The sequence below is a fragment of the Primulina eburnea genome, chromosome 12 (genome assembly GCF_022965805.1).
Source record: "Primulina eburnea isolate SZY01 chromosome 12, ASM2296580v1, whole genome shotgun sequence".
NCBI classification, from domain to species: domain Eukaryota; kingdom Viridiplantae; phylum Streptophyta; class Magnoliopsida; order Lamiales; family Gesneriaceae; genus Primulina; species Primulina eburnea.
This window is the reverse complement of record NC_133112.1, coordinates 12114111-12131368: the sequence shown is the minus strand read 5'-3', so window position 1 is coordinate 12131368 and position 17258 is coordinate 12114111. Positions and strand designations below refer to the sequence as shown.

The 17258-nt window shown below is 37.5% G+C and overlaps 1 protein-coding gene across 1 annotated transcript; it reads right to left on the bottom strand.

Moving 5' to 3' along the window:
- Positions 1–6553: 6553 nt before the first annotated feature.
- Positions 6554–8058, bottom strand: LOC140807569 (actin-depolymerizing factor 7). Its single transcript, XM_073164483.1, has 3 exons — positions 7864–8058; positions 6994–7253; positions 6554–6734 (listed from the first exon to the last, which is right to left on the bottom strand). Exons 1-3 carry the CDS (start codon positions 7864–7866, stop codon positions 6584–6586), a joined length of 414 nt encoding a protein of 137 aa, XP_073020584.1. The 5' UTR covers positions 7867–8058; the 3' UTR covers positions 6554–6583.
- Positions 8059–17258: the final 9200 nt, after the last annotated feature.

Here is a 17258-nt window from a genome sequence, read left to right as displayed (position 1 = left end):
TGGATCTCATGAATCGCGTGTTTCAGCCATACCTCGACCAATTTGTGATAGTGTTCATAGATGACATTCTCGTCTACTCCAAGAATCGGGAGGATCACAGCAGGCATCTGACCACAGTGTTGCAGACATTGCAGAAGCACAAATTATTCGCAAAGTTCAATTTATGAGAATTCTGGTTAGAGAAGGTGGCGTTCTTAGGCCACATTGTTTCAAGCAGTGGCATTGAGGTAGACCCAGCGAAAGTTGCAGCAGTCAGAGATTCGGTTGTGTCGCAGAATGCATCAGAGACTCGCAGTTTTCTTGGCTTAGCAGTATATTATCGGAAGTTTATTAAGGGATTCTCTTCGATTGCAGTTCCACTCACAGCACTGACAAATAAGAATGTGAAATTTGTTTGGAGCGAGGAGTGTCAGAAGAGCTTCGATACTTTGAAGCAAGCTCTTATCTCCACACCAGTTTTGGCCGTGCCATCAGGGCCCGGTGAGTTTGTTCTGTATACCGATGCTTCGAAGCTCGGTCTTGGCGCCGTATTGATGCAGCATGGGAAAGTGATAGCATATGCTTCCAGATAGTTGAAGACTCATGAGAAGAACTACCCTACCCATGATCTAGAATTGGTCCGCAGTAGTTTTTGCCTTGAAGATTTGGAGGCATTATCTGTATGGAGAGAAGTGCCAGATCTTTACCGACCACAAGAGCCTCAAGTATTTCTTTACGCAGAAGGAGCTGAACATGCGTCAGAGGCGTTGGTTGGAGCTTGTGAAGGATTATGACTGTGACATTAGCTACCTCCCGGGTAAAGCTAATGTAGTTGCGGATGCATTGAGCAGAAAATTCGCAGTGATGGCTCATTTGACAGTGTCGAGACCTCTTCAGATTGAGATGCAGAGATTTGATCTTGAGACTTATCCTCAAGGTAGAGTTCCCCTTCTATCTACCTTGACCATTCAGTCTTCTCTTCTGAACCGTATTCACAGCGGTCAGTCATCAGATGAGCAGTTAGCAAAGTGGAAGCAGAGAGATGAGTCCAAGGGCAGTGTCTTGTATTCAGTCAGTGACGGTATTGTGAGATACCGAGATAGGATATGGGTTCCTAGCAGTGATTCTATCCGAGCAGATATTCTATCAGAGGCCCACATGTCCCCGTAATCTATTCATCCTAGGGAGTACGAAGATGTACCGAGATCTGCAGTCGTTGTATTGGTGGCCAGGGATGAAGAAAGACATCAGGCGATTTGTATCCGAGTGTCTGACTTGCCAGTTAGTGAAGGCCGAGCATCAGAGTCCAGCAAGTTTGCTCAAGCCTCTCCCTATTCCCGAGTGGAAGTGGGAGAATTTTACCATGGATTTTGTGACCGGTTTGCCGAGGTCAGCCAGATGATCGAATGCCATCTGGGTGATTGTTGATCGTCTTACCAAGTCAGCGTATTTCTTGCCTATTAAGACGACTTTCACCATGATTCAGTATGCGGAGTTCTATATCCGAGAGATAGTCCGACTCCATGGTATTCCAGTTTCTACCGTATCGGACAGAGATCCTAGATTCACTTTCTCATTTTGGAAGAGTTTGCATTCGACTATGGATACGAAGTTGCTGTTTAGCACAGCTTTCCATCCACATACAGATGGGCAGTCAGAGCGAGTCATTCAGATCTTGGAGGATCTTCTCCGTGCTTGCGTCATTGATTTCTCGGGGAGTTGGGAGTCGAACTTGCCATTGGTTGAGTTCACCTACAACAACAGCTTCCAGTCTTCCATTGGTATGGCTCCGTATGAAGCACTATATGCCGCAAGTGTAGATCTCCTGTTCATTGGGATGAAGTAGGAGAGAGATCAGAGTTGGGTCCAGAGATTATTCAGCAGACTGTCAATGTAGTAGCCCGGATCCGTGATAGAATGAGGACTGCTCAGAGTCGACAGAAGAGTTATGCAGATCAGAGGAGGAGAGATTTAGAGTTTTCTGTCGGCGACCATGTCTTTGTGAAGGTGGCACCTATGAAGGGTGTCATGCGATTTGGAAAGAAAGGGAAGCTCAGTCCGAGATTCATTGGACCATTTGAGATCCTCGACAGAGTTAGGACGCTAGCTTATCGTGTGGCTCTTCCGCCGAATCTGGCCGGAGTACACAATGTGTTCCACGTCTCCATGCTAAGGAAGTACATGGCGAACCCTTCGCATGTCCTGAACTTCGAGCCGTTGCAGCTTACTCCGAAGCTATCTTATGAGGAGAGACCAGTAGATCCTAGACAGACAGGAGAAGAAGCTTCGGAACAAGCTGGTTAGGCGAGTCAAGGTCAAATGGCTTAACCATTTTGAGGAGGAAGCTACATGGGAGTCTGAGCCGGAGATGAGGGATCGTTACCCTGAGTTATTCGGTGAGTTCTAATTTTGAGGACAAAATTTCTTTTAAGGGGGGAAGGATTGTAGAACCCGTAACTTAGACTACGTATAAGCCATGCATAATTCTAGTATTTTAAAATAAATTGATTTTATTGCATGAGTATTTAAAGTGCATTTCTTTAAAGTTAATTATTTTATTTCAGTAGTTTTAATTTTATTCTTTCAGTTATTTCAGTGAGGCCGGACTGGAGTTGGAGTTTAGAGATAAAATTTAAGATTCAGAAAACATTTCCAGGATTTATTTTAGCTAGCAAGTAAGTTCATTTAAGTTAAAAAGAAGGTTTGAGGATTTATTTTAATTACTTGAGGTGAGTAGGAAATAAACTCATTTAAGTTACATAATTAAGGGATTAATTCAATTTAAAGGATTAGTGAGGCTTTTAAGGGTTATAAATTTACTAGCTAGAAAACAAATTGCCCCTACATTTTTATTAGTAAATTTTCGGCCCCCTTATTATCTAGACAACTCCTTGCCAACTCATCACCCTTTGACCCATTCTTGGTTGTTTTATCATGCTAACCTTTTAGCTATTTTTCCACCTTAATTAATTTATTAGTGAGCATTATCCTAGTCTAGATTAGAAAGGAATTTTCGGTCACCCCCATTCTAGATTCATCCAATAACTATTTGATTAGCAACCAAAATTCTAAATTCAAATGAGAGTAGACTTGGTCTTGCATTATCCCTATATCTTGCACCCACTTCCCTCACTCTCCTAACCATCTTTCCCCCTCTCCCTTGCTCGAAATCTGAGTGAGTTTCTAAGCTGAAAACCTTGAGAATTCAGGAGGTAAACTAGAAAGAAAATCGAGAACAAGTTAGCAAGGAAAGGAAGCGCTCCACTCCTCCGTGCCGCGTCGTCGTCGTTTCGTTCGTTTTCTTTCAAAACGAAACCAGGAATGCATATATTCTTCTTTGACTCTTCAATCAAGTCCTTAATATCAATTATTTTCATTACATGATCATGTTTTAATGAGCGAGAACCGAAATAGATCAAAATTTTTAGAAAACCTCACATGCAGAATTTCGGCCCCTTTTCTTCAAGCTTCACGTTTTTCTTGATGTTGTGGTTTCAGGTGGATGGATCGGTTCCAGACTCCCAAGGCGACATCTAGACATGTTCTAGCATGGATTAGGATCACTTTAGTCCATTATTCCAGTCCCCATGCTTGCTGGAATTCGATAATGACAGCAGCTTTCCATCGGTGCCATTTTGTGTCTCACAATTTCGGTTTTGCTGTCTTGAGGGATAGATCTGATCATGGCTGCCCCAAGGCCTATAGCCTTGATTGGATCACTTCCCTAGCATGTCTAAGATGAGACTAAGTCGCCCTTTTGGTGGCTTGGTCCATGGCTAATCGGTTTTTGAATAAAACGCTAGAACATCCCCTCCCCCACATTCGGCTTCTTCATTGGTACATCATATGAGTTCGGTTTTGGTTGGTTTGGTGTGGATCTTGGTTGGCCTAGGGCCCTTAGCCACGGTTCATACCATACCCCAAGATGTCTAGGTCGTGCCATGGTCAATCAAATGGCCACTGGAACGACACGAGACAGCAAGAAAAGCACAACACCTCACGCGCATGCAAAGGTGCTCTCGGTGAATCTTTTCGGTTGGTTGCTGGAATGGTGAGGATTGTGGCTGGCCTATGGCCCCTAGCAATGGTTCAAATCATTCCTCGGGATGCTGGTAAGAGGTTTTGGTCGGTGCTTAAAGCCCCAATGGCCATTAGCCTCGCAAACGACGCAAGCAAATCAAAGCACGGTTGCTGTATTTTTGGACAGCAACTTGCTGTGTCGATTCGGTGGCTCATTCGAGTTCTCGGTTGGCTTTTAGCCTATGGACTTGGACTGGACAGTGCCCCTTTCAGTTGGGAAGGTCATGTTTTCGACCGTTCGTCATTCGGATCATTTTTGAGGTCGTACGAGAATTTACGGTGCGATGTGCCAAATCGACTCTCGAAAGAGAGTTTCTTGTTTTGGCCTCCATTCACCTAGATTTCGACTTGCATCATTTTAGGAGCATTATTTTATCATTTTAGACGTATTTTAATCATGACTATATGATGTTTAAGTGTTGGCTCGGGTTGGTTCGGAGTCATGATTAAATACGAAGTCGTTCGGTGAAATTGTCACATTTTTTGAGTGTTATTGTATAGTTTGGTCCCATAAATCTATTGCATATTTTAATGACATATTTAGGTTGCAGCGAGCCTGGGAGCGATCCAATCCAAACAGTAAATTATTTCAGGATATTTAATTGTGCCATTTAATTATATTACGTGCATAAGAATATAAAATGTTCATTTTTGAGATTATGTGATATTTCTTGTGGCCATTTCACTATCATGGGATTATTTCTAAATCGGGTCGCCAGTTACCGGTCAGTTGAGTTTGTTTCACCCAGTATACTATGGCTACAGTCTGATCAGACGTTTACTATTTTACCCGGTTGCCAGTTACCGGTCATGAGAGCATTTTATTATCCGGTCGCCAGTTACCGGTCAGTTTCAGTGCAGGGGCCACTTGCGTATACCATAATCTCACCAGGAAAATTAATACAAGCTATTTCAGTACAGGGCTCCAAGGAGCAAACATTTTTACCATGATATTTTCAGTTCAGTTATGCACGTATTATAATTAATCATGACACGACATTTTTACGATATGCCTCATGACTTGACATTTTTGTCCCATACAAATTTTACTATAATTATTTGTTATTTACGATATATGCATGTTGAGTCTTTAGACTCACTAGACTTGATTGTTGTAGGTTCTGATGATGCCGGGGCCGAGGGCGGTGACCAGTGAGCAGGCTTGAGTCGGCAGTAGTAGGACCCGAGGACCTCAGTTCAGCATTTATTTTTATTGATGGCTCAAACACTTTATTTATTGTTGGAAAAACTTTTTACTGTTATTTCGAAAATGTTAATTTCTTCCGCTGCCACATTGAACATTAAACTTTATTTATAAGTTCTTTTATGAAGGAGGCAATTTTAATTATTTAAAAAGAAAAATTTAAAATTTTCCGCAAATTTTCCAAGTAAGGATTTTTAGGCCTTTACACCAGAGAACGTGTCCGGGGACCTCTCCACCCCGGTAAAGCATGACCGGGTTTTGATCAGGACTGGGAAGCAGTAAAGCATGACCAGAGATCAATCCACCGGATAAAGCATGACCGGGGATCTTATGTATGTGGGAGTAAACGTTCGATCGAATGGCTGTGATACTCCCTGTCAGCTCAGTATTGTGGTTTAGTCTGATCAGGCGCATTATGTTATGGGACACTTGCTTTGAAACATATCTCTACGCAAAAGTATGATGATTATGCATTTTTAAGTATGTATGATCCAGCATGTTTATGAAAATATTTATAAAATGATGGCACATCTATGTGAATGTAAGTATGTTTATGTAAGTATGTTCATAGTTTAAGTATGTATGAGCTACTTTAAAATGAATGTGGTTTTATTATATATCACTTGCTATTCTCAGTTTATAAATGTTAAGTCTTTAGAATCATTAGACTTGATCGATGCAGGTGAGGACGAGTATGAGGAGGCGAGAGGCGGGGACCAATGAGTTGGCTCGGACAATGCAGATGCCTAACCCGAGGACCGCTGAAGTTATCAAAAAATTTTATTCACGTTAAATTCATTTACTCTGAATTTATTGAAATTACTTCACGTTGTTTAAACAAGCACCTGTTGCAAGCTCTTTTACATTTCAAATATTTATACAAGCATTTTACTTGTATTTCATTTTGATAGATTATTACTTATTTAAGAATTTTTTTTTTATTTTCCGTCAATTTTAAATAGTTTTAAAGTGCAGTACGTCACATTTTATTTACGCACAAATCCATACGGAACTGATGATATTACCGGGAGTACTCTCCCCCTGTGTTGGGTGCATGCAGGTGTTCATCCAAAACAAGGCCCTTTCGCCCAATCCAAATGGATAATATTTCTTTTGATATGTAAGAACAAAAAATAATATTTAAGCGACAAAGAAGTCTTAAACCATATGGCATAATTAAATTCGAAAAGTTCAGATTATAATATATACTGGATTCTTGACATAATATTACATAAAAAGTTAGCTAGCTAATAAATGAATACTACAAAACATAAATTTTGATACACTTGAGGAAAGAGCCAACCCGAAAAATTGTATGGATCAGATTGCGCGAGCTTTAATGATATCGAAGCTCATCTCACTGGGATCCGTTGCCTGCAACTCCACTTGAATTCCATCCAGTTCCCTCTTGAATCTGTCCTTCGAGCTAGCGTACACCATCTTCATTCTTACCTTCGATGTCTCTGGCGACCTAATTATGTCCAAAGAAATTTAATATAACAAACATCAATAGGTAAATTTTAGGACAAGGTTGTCTGGTTCTTGAAGGAAAACGATTATTCAAATCTATGACTGATCAAAACTTGTTGATAAAAGCAACTTTTACAAAGTGAAAAACATTTAGTTGGGCTTGCAATAGTAATCTATGGCTGATCAAAACAAGAGCAAAAGGACCATATTCATTAAATTGTACTAATGAATTAAAGATAGAATAGGATAGAAGTAGTTACCATGCAATGAAGTAAATCTTGCTCTTCTGCACATTTTCATCGGTGATGAAATCGAAATCGAAGACAGCATAGCGACACTCGTCAGAAGGAAGTGCGGCTGCGAAATCATCGTAACTGTCTCCGGGGCTCCCCAGTTTCTCCACGACCACCTGTTGCCCGTCGATCTTGAATATTATGAAACGATGGTTTCTTTTTGCTTTTAGTTCCAAGAATCGCAGCTTGCAATCATCGTGCACCGCTGTTCCAGACGCAGCATTTGCCTATATTTTCAACCAACAAATTTGTTTAGTTTCAACACACCCTTCTCCGGGAAGTTTATGGGTATAAAATACTAAGATATATTAAAGAACAAGTTTAATCAATTTTGTAGTGTAGTACCCATTTTGTTTTCGTTACCATTCAATAAATCTTTTAAAAATTCACTGCAAACCACACAATTTCATATAATTGATGATCCCTACTCTATTGGAAACAAGAAATTCACTTTTTCAATTATAAAAGGCGCTTTCCACATTTCCTCGAGACAATTGAACCAATATTCGGTGTCAAAAAACACATTAATTTTTTCCCACGCCCTTCCCCATATAATTTTTTATTTTGTGCGGAAAACATAGGTAAATAAAAACTCAAAAATAAAATTTTATTTTACACAATCATTAACTAACAAAATATATTAACAAAATGTTACAAAATACCACCCAAAAAATCCCAGATTTCAGCGACCGATTTGACGACAGATTATTTAGCATTGAAAAACCTAATTTCCATGCAGCAGCAAAGAAATGATAATAAAAAATCGCTAAAGACCGAAATATTTAACCATCCATCATTGCTGAATCAAAAGAAGTGAAGAAATTGTAAGAGGATTACCATTTTGGCGCTTCCTTATTAATGAGAGATAAATGGCCGCAAACTTTCTTTTATATATATTATAAGATCAACAGAAAAAAATAAGGGAATTAAGAGAGAAACGTAATGGAGATGTGCTTCATATTTGTTTGAAAGGAATTGATGGGAATATGTTAGGTATTAAAAGAAGAGAAAAATGCGGGGAAGAGAACAGAATCATTAACGGTTGACAACTGCCCTTTAACCGTTCTTCGGCTCATAATTTCCCCACCCTTAACCAACTTTTTAGCTCCCCTCCATTTTCCATTCATGCATATACGTGTAATTTAGAAGATATATATTTTCTCCTATCATCCCAATTTAATCCCATATGTCGGGCCGGGATAGACCTTTCATTGAGAATCATGTGACCCAAGATTGACTTGTGCTACTACTCAAAATCGATCTCATATGAAGCACATCTATACTATCTATTAAGTTTGAAACAGTAATTAACTTTTGGTTTCATGGTCTGTTTTAATATAATTATATATATTAATAAAGTGTTAAAATCTTAATGCAAGCCACGTGTGGTTTGGTGGATAGAATCTTTGTTTCTAATATTTAAAGATGTGGTTTCAATTCTTTCTTGAGTTTTTTTAATCCTTTCTTTTTTTTATTTATTTTTAATTCATATATCAAAATTGTACTATAGTCTTTCATTATTTCTTATAATTATGAAAAATATTCTACAAGCATGCAACGCGTGCGTCAGTCCACTAGTATATATTAATCATTTAAACCGACAGATGCAAATAACAATATAACTAAGAAAAAAATCCAAAATAACAATACAATATAGGAAAATTTCTACTTTTTTATTGAAGAAGTCCTTAATATAGATAAAAAAAATTGAACGGTCTTGAAAAGAATTTTAGTTTTATAATTGGTAAAATTTTGGTCTAATTTGTTTAATAAATTGGTTTTCTTTATACATTGTTAGAACATTTTGGTTTTGATGATTAGGAAAAAAAAAACCATACCAAACTGAATTTTAGGCTGAACTCAAAACCGAACAGTTTACAGTTGGGTAATCGGTTTTCTCGTGTCAAAACGCAGCGGAAGTTTTAAAAATTTTATTTAATATTCAAATAATGTCTTTGGACACTCGTATGATTTAAACAAATTAAATCATTCATAGGGTGTTAGTAAATTTACCTTTAATGAATTTACCACTCGACACCAACTATTCCAGGATTAGCGGATATAGCTCTTTTAGTATTCCCTACGAACAATCTTCTTGATCTCCTTTCTTCAATCCTTCTAATGAGTCCACGACTAGAACATTTGTTCCTTTTCTAAATTACACTAGAAATTTAAAAGAGATTTATTGATATGAACCTGAAGGGGCGTGACGTGCTAATGGTTGGAAGGAGATTTAAGATGCAGTGTTGCCTCGGACTTTCAAGCTTGATTATGATTAATAATGAAGAATAAAAAATGTTCAACCTTTTGAAGGAGTCACCATTATTTTTCAAAGAAGTAAAACGTCACGATGCCTACACGGACCCCACCCCGGACCTGTACACGGGGTCCGTATCCATTACACTCGAGATTGAGAATTACAGAGCTTACACGGACCCCATTCCGGACCTGTACACGGGGTCCGTGTCCTATACGATTTGGCACATATTTTTTCCTAAATTAGAGTTTTCATTATTTTGGCAACTACATTTTGGGTATCTTTTGATTTTGTAAAACATAATGGACAAAAATTGGAGACACAATTCAGATTATTATTGATTGAACATCAAACCTTTTGAGTTTTTTCTCAAACTTTTTCAAGGCTTTAGCTTTGTTTCAAAATCAAACTTATCAAAGTTTTAACTTTGTGGCGTTTGTCATCGTTCTTGCGCGGATTGTCAAGGGCTCGTTCTTTGAAGGTTCGTCAAAAATTTTGGTTGTTTCTTTGTGATTATTTGTTGGTAAACTTGTCATAGTTTAGAGATGAAAATCAAGTAATTGCTTGAATCAAAAGATCGGGACATCGTAACAACGATCCTTGTTCGTTATTGAATTGAGGTCACGATTTATATTTAATCGTGTTTGCTTTTCTTACGTACGTGGATTCATATCATTTGGTATCAGAGCTTCATGTTCCCTTTGATTCAAGTATGTTAATCTTTGTAATTTTTCAGATCTGCTTATAACTTTCTTTCTGTTTTCAGATTTGCGTTACCCTATCATTTTTCGTGAATTCTGTGATATCTTCGAAATTCTGAGAAATTTTCGAAAATTTGTGCCTTTTTTTCGAAATTCTGTGATTATTCCGAGTGAGAAAAAAATACAAAAATTCCGAAGATTTTCCATAAATTCGTTTTGCTATTTTGTTCTATTCTTTTGTGGGAGCCATATTCAAGTGTCTCTCACAGTCAATTTTTTTTTTTTCAAACTTTCAAGGCCTTGCTTTGTTCTTAAAAATCAAACTTATCAAAGATTTCATCTTTATGGCGTTTGTCAATTGTTTTTGCACGGATTGTCAAAAACAAGTTTTTTGATGCTTCGTTTGAAATTCGATTGTTCTATAGTGAATATTTGTTGCTACTTTTTCATCATTTAGAGCTAAATATCACAAAACGGTTGCTTTTTTCAAAAAATCGGGACAAAAACAAAGTTTGTTGTTTATCGAATCGAGGGTGTGACTCCGTTTTTGAGTGCGTTTGCTTTTCATGATTGAAGGATCGTATCATTTATCGTTTCAGAGAAAAAAATTAAAAGGCTGCTCAAACCCTTGAAATATTCAAGATGGCCGAAAATTCTTTTAGAGAGGTGAGGGTGTAATTTTCGAAAATTACAAGAGAATATTGGAGGCAAGGTTGATGTTATTAGATTAATTGTTGCATATTGATATGATTATTTGCATGATGGATAGTCTCGACCAATGTATTTAGATATGCAATAGGTTTTTCATAATTTTACTATATTTATATTTTTGGATAATTCTATCTCATGATCGATGCTAGAATCAAGATTAGTTGCATCTAATATATTTTGTAAATAATGTGAATTGCAACTTTTTTTTATCATGGCAGATAGGTGAATCATCAAATACTACATGCAACTATTTTTCAACCGAAGCATTCTATAAATTATAGGCTATATAAGTTTTACTGTAAGTTCCTGTAATTAATTATCCATTAATTTGACATATTTAGAATAATATTTTATTTTTATTAATTAAAATAATTAATTATGACAAAAAATTTAGAAAGTGTGTTAAAAATATGTAATTTAAAATATCGAAGTTATTGAGTGTTGGAAACTTAATTTCAGAAGTTTGACAAACCGAGCGTATAAAGATTGAACAAACTGATCAAGAAGACGGAAAAAACTGATCTAAAATTACGCAAACTATTGGATGCCTAACTGAAGATTAGTGCGCATCTAAGGAAACTAAACTAAGCTAACTGAACTATGAAGTGGACATGATGATTGATTGGAACTGATCAATTTTACTACAATCAGTTGAGAGCTATCAGCTTATTGACCCGTCATCAGTTAAGGAATGTAACTATCAACCGACAACTGTACAAAGGCATACTGCAACATGTAGTGGGAACGCCACATTTCAGCAATGCAACCATGTACGATTGTCCGAAGGATATTGACATGAAAAACAATGGATAGAAAGATTCAAACGTATTCATTGTTACCGTTGGAAGAAAAGCCTATAAATAGTCAAGAAGAGCAGCTGAGAACTATAACGAACAAAACTTCCAAGTTGTTATTCTGCTGAAATCTCCTCTCAAGCTTTCTGGTCAAATTCAAAAGATTTCAAAAGCTCACACTTAGCATATAAATTTATAGCATTCAAGGCTATACAATGATCTCACAAGCGCAAACACTTATTGTTGTGATTTTTGATCTTATAGAGATTAGTTGTGCTGAGTAGTTTCCGATCAATTGAGAACTGATAAACTGTATTGAAACTAAGAATTTCAGTTTGGCATTGTTAAGTCTAAAACTGAAGGGGTTCTGCACAAATCTTGTATTGATCTAATTCTTTTAGTGAATTTCCTATTTCTAGATAGAAGGAATGACAGAGTGATTGAAACCTTCGAACATCCATAAATCTTGTGACTCTTAATTTCAATTTTATTTTATCTGTTAGTCAGTTTATTTCCGCTCATTCATTAGTTAACTGATTGACACTGACATAACAAGATTCTCGAGTTCAGTTTATCACTAAACTAACTCATTATTTGAAAAGGAGGTAAAATTGTCAAGTGTTTATTCAAACCCCCTCCCCTCCTTCTAAACACTCTTTCACCCATCAACTGATCCTATCAAGTGGTATCAAAGCAGTTGAATCTTGTTTCAGAATAATCCTACCTACAAAATCTGATTACCATGTCTTCCTTCAACAAAATCTAATGTTCTCAAGAGAAAGGTTCGATGACTGGAAGATTAGGATGCAGGCTCATCTAGCTGCATAAGATAATGACATGTTATATGTCATTACTAACAAGCCCATGAGAATACTGAAAGCAAATACTATTGTAGCCATAAGTGATGGCGCACCACACCGTATTGAAAAGCCAAGAGAAGAATGGACATCAGAGGACAAAATAAAAGCCAACTTGGACAATGTGGCCAAAGATATCTTGTACAAACGCTGGATAAAATCACTTTCAGCAAAATAAAGATGTGCAAGACTGCAAAAAAATCTGGGAGAAGTTGACTCTGTTCTGCGAAGGAAATGAGCAAACCAAATAGAATAAACTTTCAGTTGCTGTTCAAAATTTGATAATGTTAAAATGAAGATTGTAGAATCTATGCACGAATATGATGAGAGAATCAGGAGCATAATAAACAAAATTGAATGCACTTGGAAAGGTGTATTCAAATAAAGAAGTAGCGCTGAAGGTAGTCAGAGGTCTCTCCAAGGAATGAGATGTTAATACAATGGTTATGAGAGAATAAAAGGACCTGAATAAGGTCAAATTACATGATCTATTTGCTGATCTGAAGGCCTATGAGTTCGAGTTGCAAACGAGAGAAGGAGAACCTTCCACACTAGCAGCAACAACATCTCTTAGTACTGTCAAACTGGAACCAACTGGTTCAGTTGAGAAAACTGCTGATCAGTTAAGCAATGACACAATGTCATTATTTGTCAAAAAATTAGGAAGATTCATGAGAAGAAATCAAAGCTCTTTTCAAAGAAAATATCAAAGGAATATCAGCAAGGAAGAACCAAATTATTGCTACAATTGTGGCAAAACTAGACACTTCATTGCTGGCTGTCCTAAGCCAAAAAAGGATAGTCGAGTGTCAGCTGAAAAGGGAAAGAAATCACATGAGCACAGGAGAAGAACCAAATATGATAAGAAATCATTCAGAAAGAAACACGAAGTTCTTCTAGCTGAGGAAAGTAAATCCAAATGGGCTGAATCTGACAGCGACGAATCAGAACCTGAGAGATTGAGCAACTCCAGCGATGATGAGGAAGTCAAGTGTCTGATGGCTGATGACACGAAACTAGAATAAACCAGTGAACAGTTATTCTATTTTATTTCAATTGAATTTAAACGTGATGAACTTATTTCCACATTACATGACATGGTCAACGAGTATCACATGCTTACTCTCTCAGTTGAGAAGGCCAAAGCAAAGAAAATTGATCCCAATGACGATAAAACTGAATCTGATAAATCAGTTGAACTGTTGAGTCATAAACTAGAGATTGCTGAGCTGAATGCTGAAAGAAGAAAGAATCAATCTATGATTCAGCAGTTAACGCTTGAGAATTCAAAGCAAACTGAGCTTATTCATGCATTGAATAAATCATCAGTTGCACTAGCTAAAATTCAAGATATGCAAAAATCAGTTACCAATAAAACTGGTTTAGGTTTTAACAATCATGATAAAACTTCTACCAGTGATACTCAGCCAAAACTGAACATGGGCAAAGGGAAATATATTCACTTTTTCAAATCAGTTGTGGTACAAGAACAACCTGAGCCGAGTAAACCAGTTGAACAGCCTATTGAAAATAAGAACAAGGTTAAAAGATATGGAATTGGTTATAACCCTAAAACTTCAACTGATACGTGTAGCTGGCCACCTAAAAGGTTTGGCAATAAACCTGATTTCTCCAAATGGCTATTCCAATTACTATAACTGTAAACCAGTTCAGAAAAGATATCGATTTAACTAGTTGAACAAGGATAAGGCACATATTGCCTCATCTGCACACAACACACCAAGCACACACAAGCCGAGAAAAATCATTTGGAACACAGTAAATCGAAAGTCAGTCAGACTGATCCAAGTCTGGGTTCCTAAAGGACTAATCAGTTTAGGAACCAAATAGATATGGGTAACAAAATTATCATTGTGTGTGATTGCAGGTGACAGATACAAACAAAGAATCAATCTGGTATCTGGATAGTGGATGCTCGCGGCATATGACAGGAAATGCAAATTTGCTATCCCAACTGATCAAATACATTGGTCCAAACTTCAGTTTTGGAGACAACTCTAAAAGTAAAACTGTGGGCAAGGGTAAGCTTATCCATGATAACTTTACTATCGATAATTTGAAGTATAACATGATTATCATCAGTCAGTTATGCGACAACAATTTCTCATTTCAGTTCAACATACACACTTTCTCAGTTAGAAACTCAACTGATGAGATCATTTTAACTGTCAATAGTTGTGAAAACTTACAAAGTCAGTTGGACTGATCAACCTAATGAACTAGTTTTTTTTATAGCTTCAAAATATTCTAAGAACTGGTTATGGCAAAAAAGGTTGAACCACCTAAACTTTAAGTCTATTTCTTATCTGAGTAACCATGATCTTGTCACCGGTTTGCCCAAAATAGATTTTTCAAATGATAAAATTTGTTCAGCATGTCAGTTTTGTAAGCAAGTAAGATCTTTATTTAAAAACAAGGGGAGTAAATCATCCTCCAAAGGCTTAGAACTGCTGCATATGGTTCTTTTTGGTCTTATACCAGTCCTTTTTAGAGGAAATGAATTACACCTTGGTGATTGTTGATGAATTTTCTAGATTTACTTAGGTTATTTTTTTAAAATCTAAGGATCAAACTGCTGCACAACTGATTAAACTTTTCAAAATATTATTAAATGAAAAATCAGTTGGTATTGATAGAAAAAGGTCTGATCGAGGGACTGAATTCATCAATCAAAATCTTTCACAATTTTTAGAAAATACTGGAATCAAGCATGAGCTCTCGGCAGCTAAAACACCTCAGCAAAAAGGTGTAGCTGAGAGAAGAAATCGAACCCTTAAAGAAGCTGGTAGAACAATGCTTGTTAATTCTGGTATTTCTCAGCAGCTGAAACTTGAGATATAAAACTTATGCGCGCCCTCCTTCCGCGCATATGCGCGAAGTTCTCTGGAATTGCACTTGGCATACCATATGACTCGCGCATATGCGCACACTCACATCGCGCATATGCGCGAGGTCTTCTGCCCTCGTGCATGTGCGCACATTATGTCGCGCATGTGCGCGAGAGGTACTGTCCTCGCACATCAAATTTCGCATGCAAACTCAAATCAAGTCTCGGAGCGATCCTTCGTTATCATATCAATTCATCAATCAATAATCGCCGATTAACAGATAAACAAATCCCGGGCATTACATTTCTCCCCCCTAAGATACGATTTCGTCCCTAAAATCACAGACAATTAAATCATATCTATAAGAAGGTATAACAGAAGCTAAATATAAAACTCATATCAGTGAAATAACTCTGGGAATCTCTGTCTCATATCTGACTCAGTCTCCCAGGTAGCTTCTTCAATGCCATGATGACTCCACTGAACTTTCACAAGCGGAATAGTCTTCGTTCTGAGCTGCTTTTCTTTACAATCGAGAATCTGGATCGGCTTTTCGAAGTAACTCAGTGTCTCGTCAAGTTCGGCCTCGTCTGGCTGAATAATATGTGAAGAATCAGGAAGATATTTCCGCAACAATGATATATGAAAGACATCATGTATCCCAGACAATGAAGGCGGTAAGGCGAGTCGATAGGCACAATCTCCTATCTTCTCGAGAATCTTATATGGCCCAATGTAACGTGGAGAAAACTTCCCTTTCTTGGCAAATCTGACAACTCCTCTGAAAGGTGAAATCTTCAAGAATACTCGGTCTCCAGCCTCAAATACCAATGGTCTACGTCGAACATTGGCATATTTGGCCTGTCTATCTTGAGCTATTTTCATTCTCTTCTTAATCAGCTTCACTTTCTCTGTCATATCTCTGATCATATCAGGTCCAATCTCAGGTACCTCAGAGATATCATCCTAACATAGAGGGGATCTCCACTTCTTACTGTATAACGCTTCAAATGGTGCCATCTCAATACTCGTCTGATAGCTGTTGTTGTACGAGAACTCACAAAGTGGAAAAGATTCTTTCCAACTAGTGCTAAAATCAAGCACTACTGCTCTCAACATATCCTCCAGTGTCTGGATAGTCCACTCTGACTGTCCGTCGGTCTGTGGATGATATGAAGTACTTAGATGTAACTTCGTACCTAGAGCCTGCTGCAAACTTTTCTAGAAGTGCGAAGTAAACCGAGGATCACGGTCTGATACAATCGACTTTGGCACTCCGTGCAATCTGACCACTTCTCTGACATAAATCTCTGCCATCTGGTCATGTCTGTACTTTATCTTTTACGGAACAAAACATGTTGATTTGTTTAATCTGTCAATCACAACCCAAATCGTATCAAAACCTCGGAAGGAACGTGGTAGCTTCGTCACAAAATCCATAGAAATGTGATCTCATTTCCATTCAGGAATTGACAAGCTCTGTAACAAACCTCCTGGTTTCTTTCTTTCTGCTTTCACCTGTTGGCAATTCAGACATTTGGATACAAATTCAGCAATATCAGCTCTCATCTGTTTCCACCAAAACTGTCTTTTCAAATCACTATACATCTTTCTGCCACCAGGATGAATACTGAATCGACTGTTATGCGCTTCTGACAAGATCTGTCATTTCAACTCTGAAACATTCGGCACAACAAAACGATTATTCACATATAGTACACTTTCACGTACTTGATAGCCTGATCGATGCCCTTATCTGACCATCGATATCGATTTCTGAATATTCTGATCAACTTTCTGAGCCGTTTTAATCCTCAAAATCAGCTCTGGTTCAACTTGAACATCATATAATCTCAGCGGTCTAAATTCTGTCTCAAATACCAATCCAGACAAAAAAAAATCTTCTATCATATTCGAAACACCAATCTTCGATAAGGATAAAGAACATACCTTTCGACTCAGTGCATCAGCTGCTGTATTTGACTTCCTTGTATAGTACTTGATTTCACAATCGAAATCTTTCAATAAATCAAGCCATCTTCGTTGCCTCATATTCAACTCAG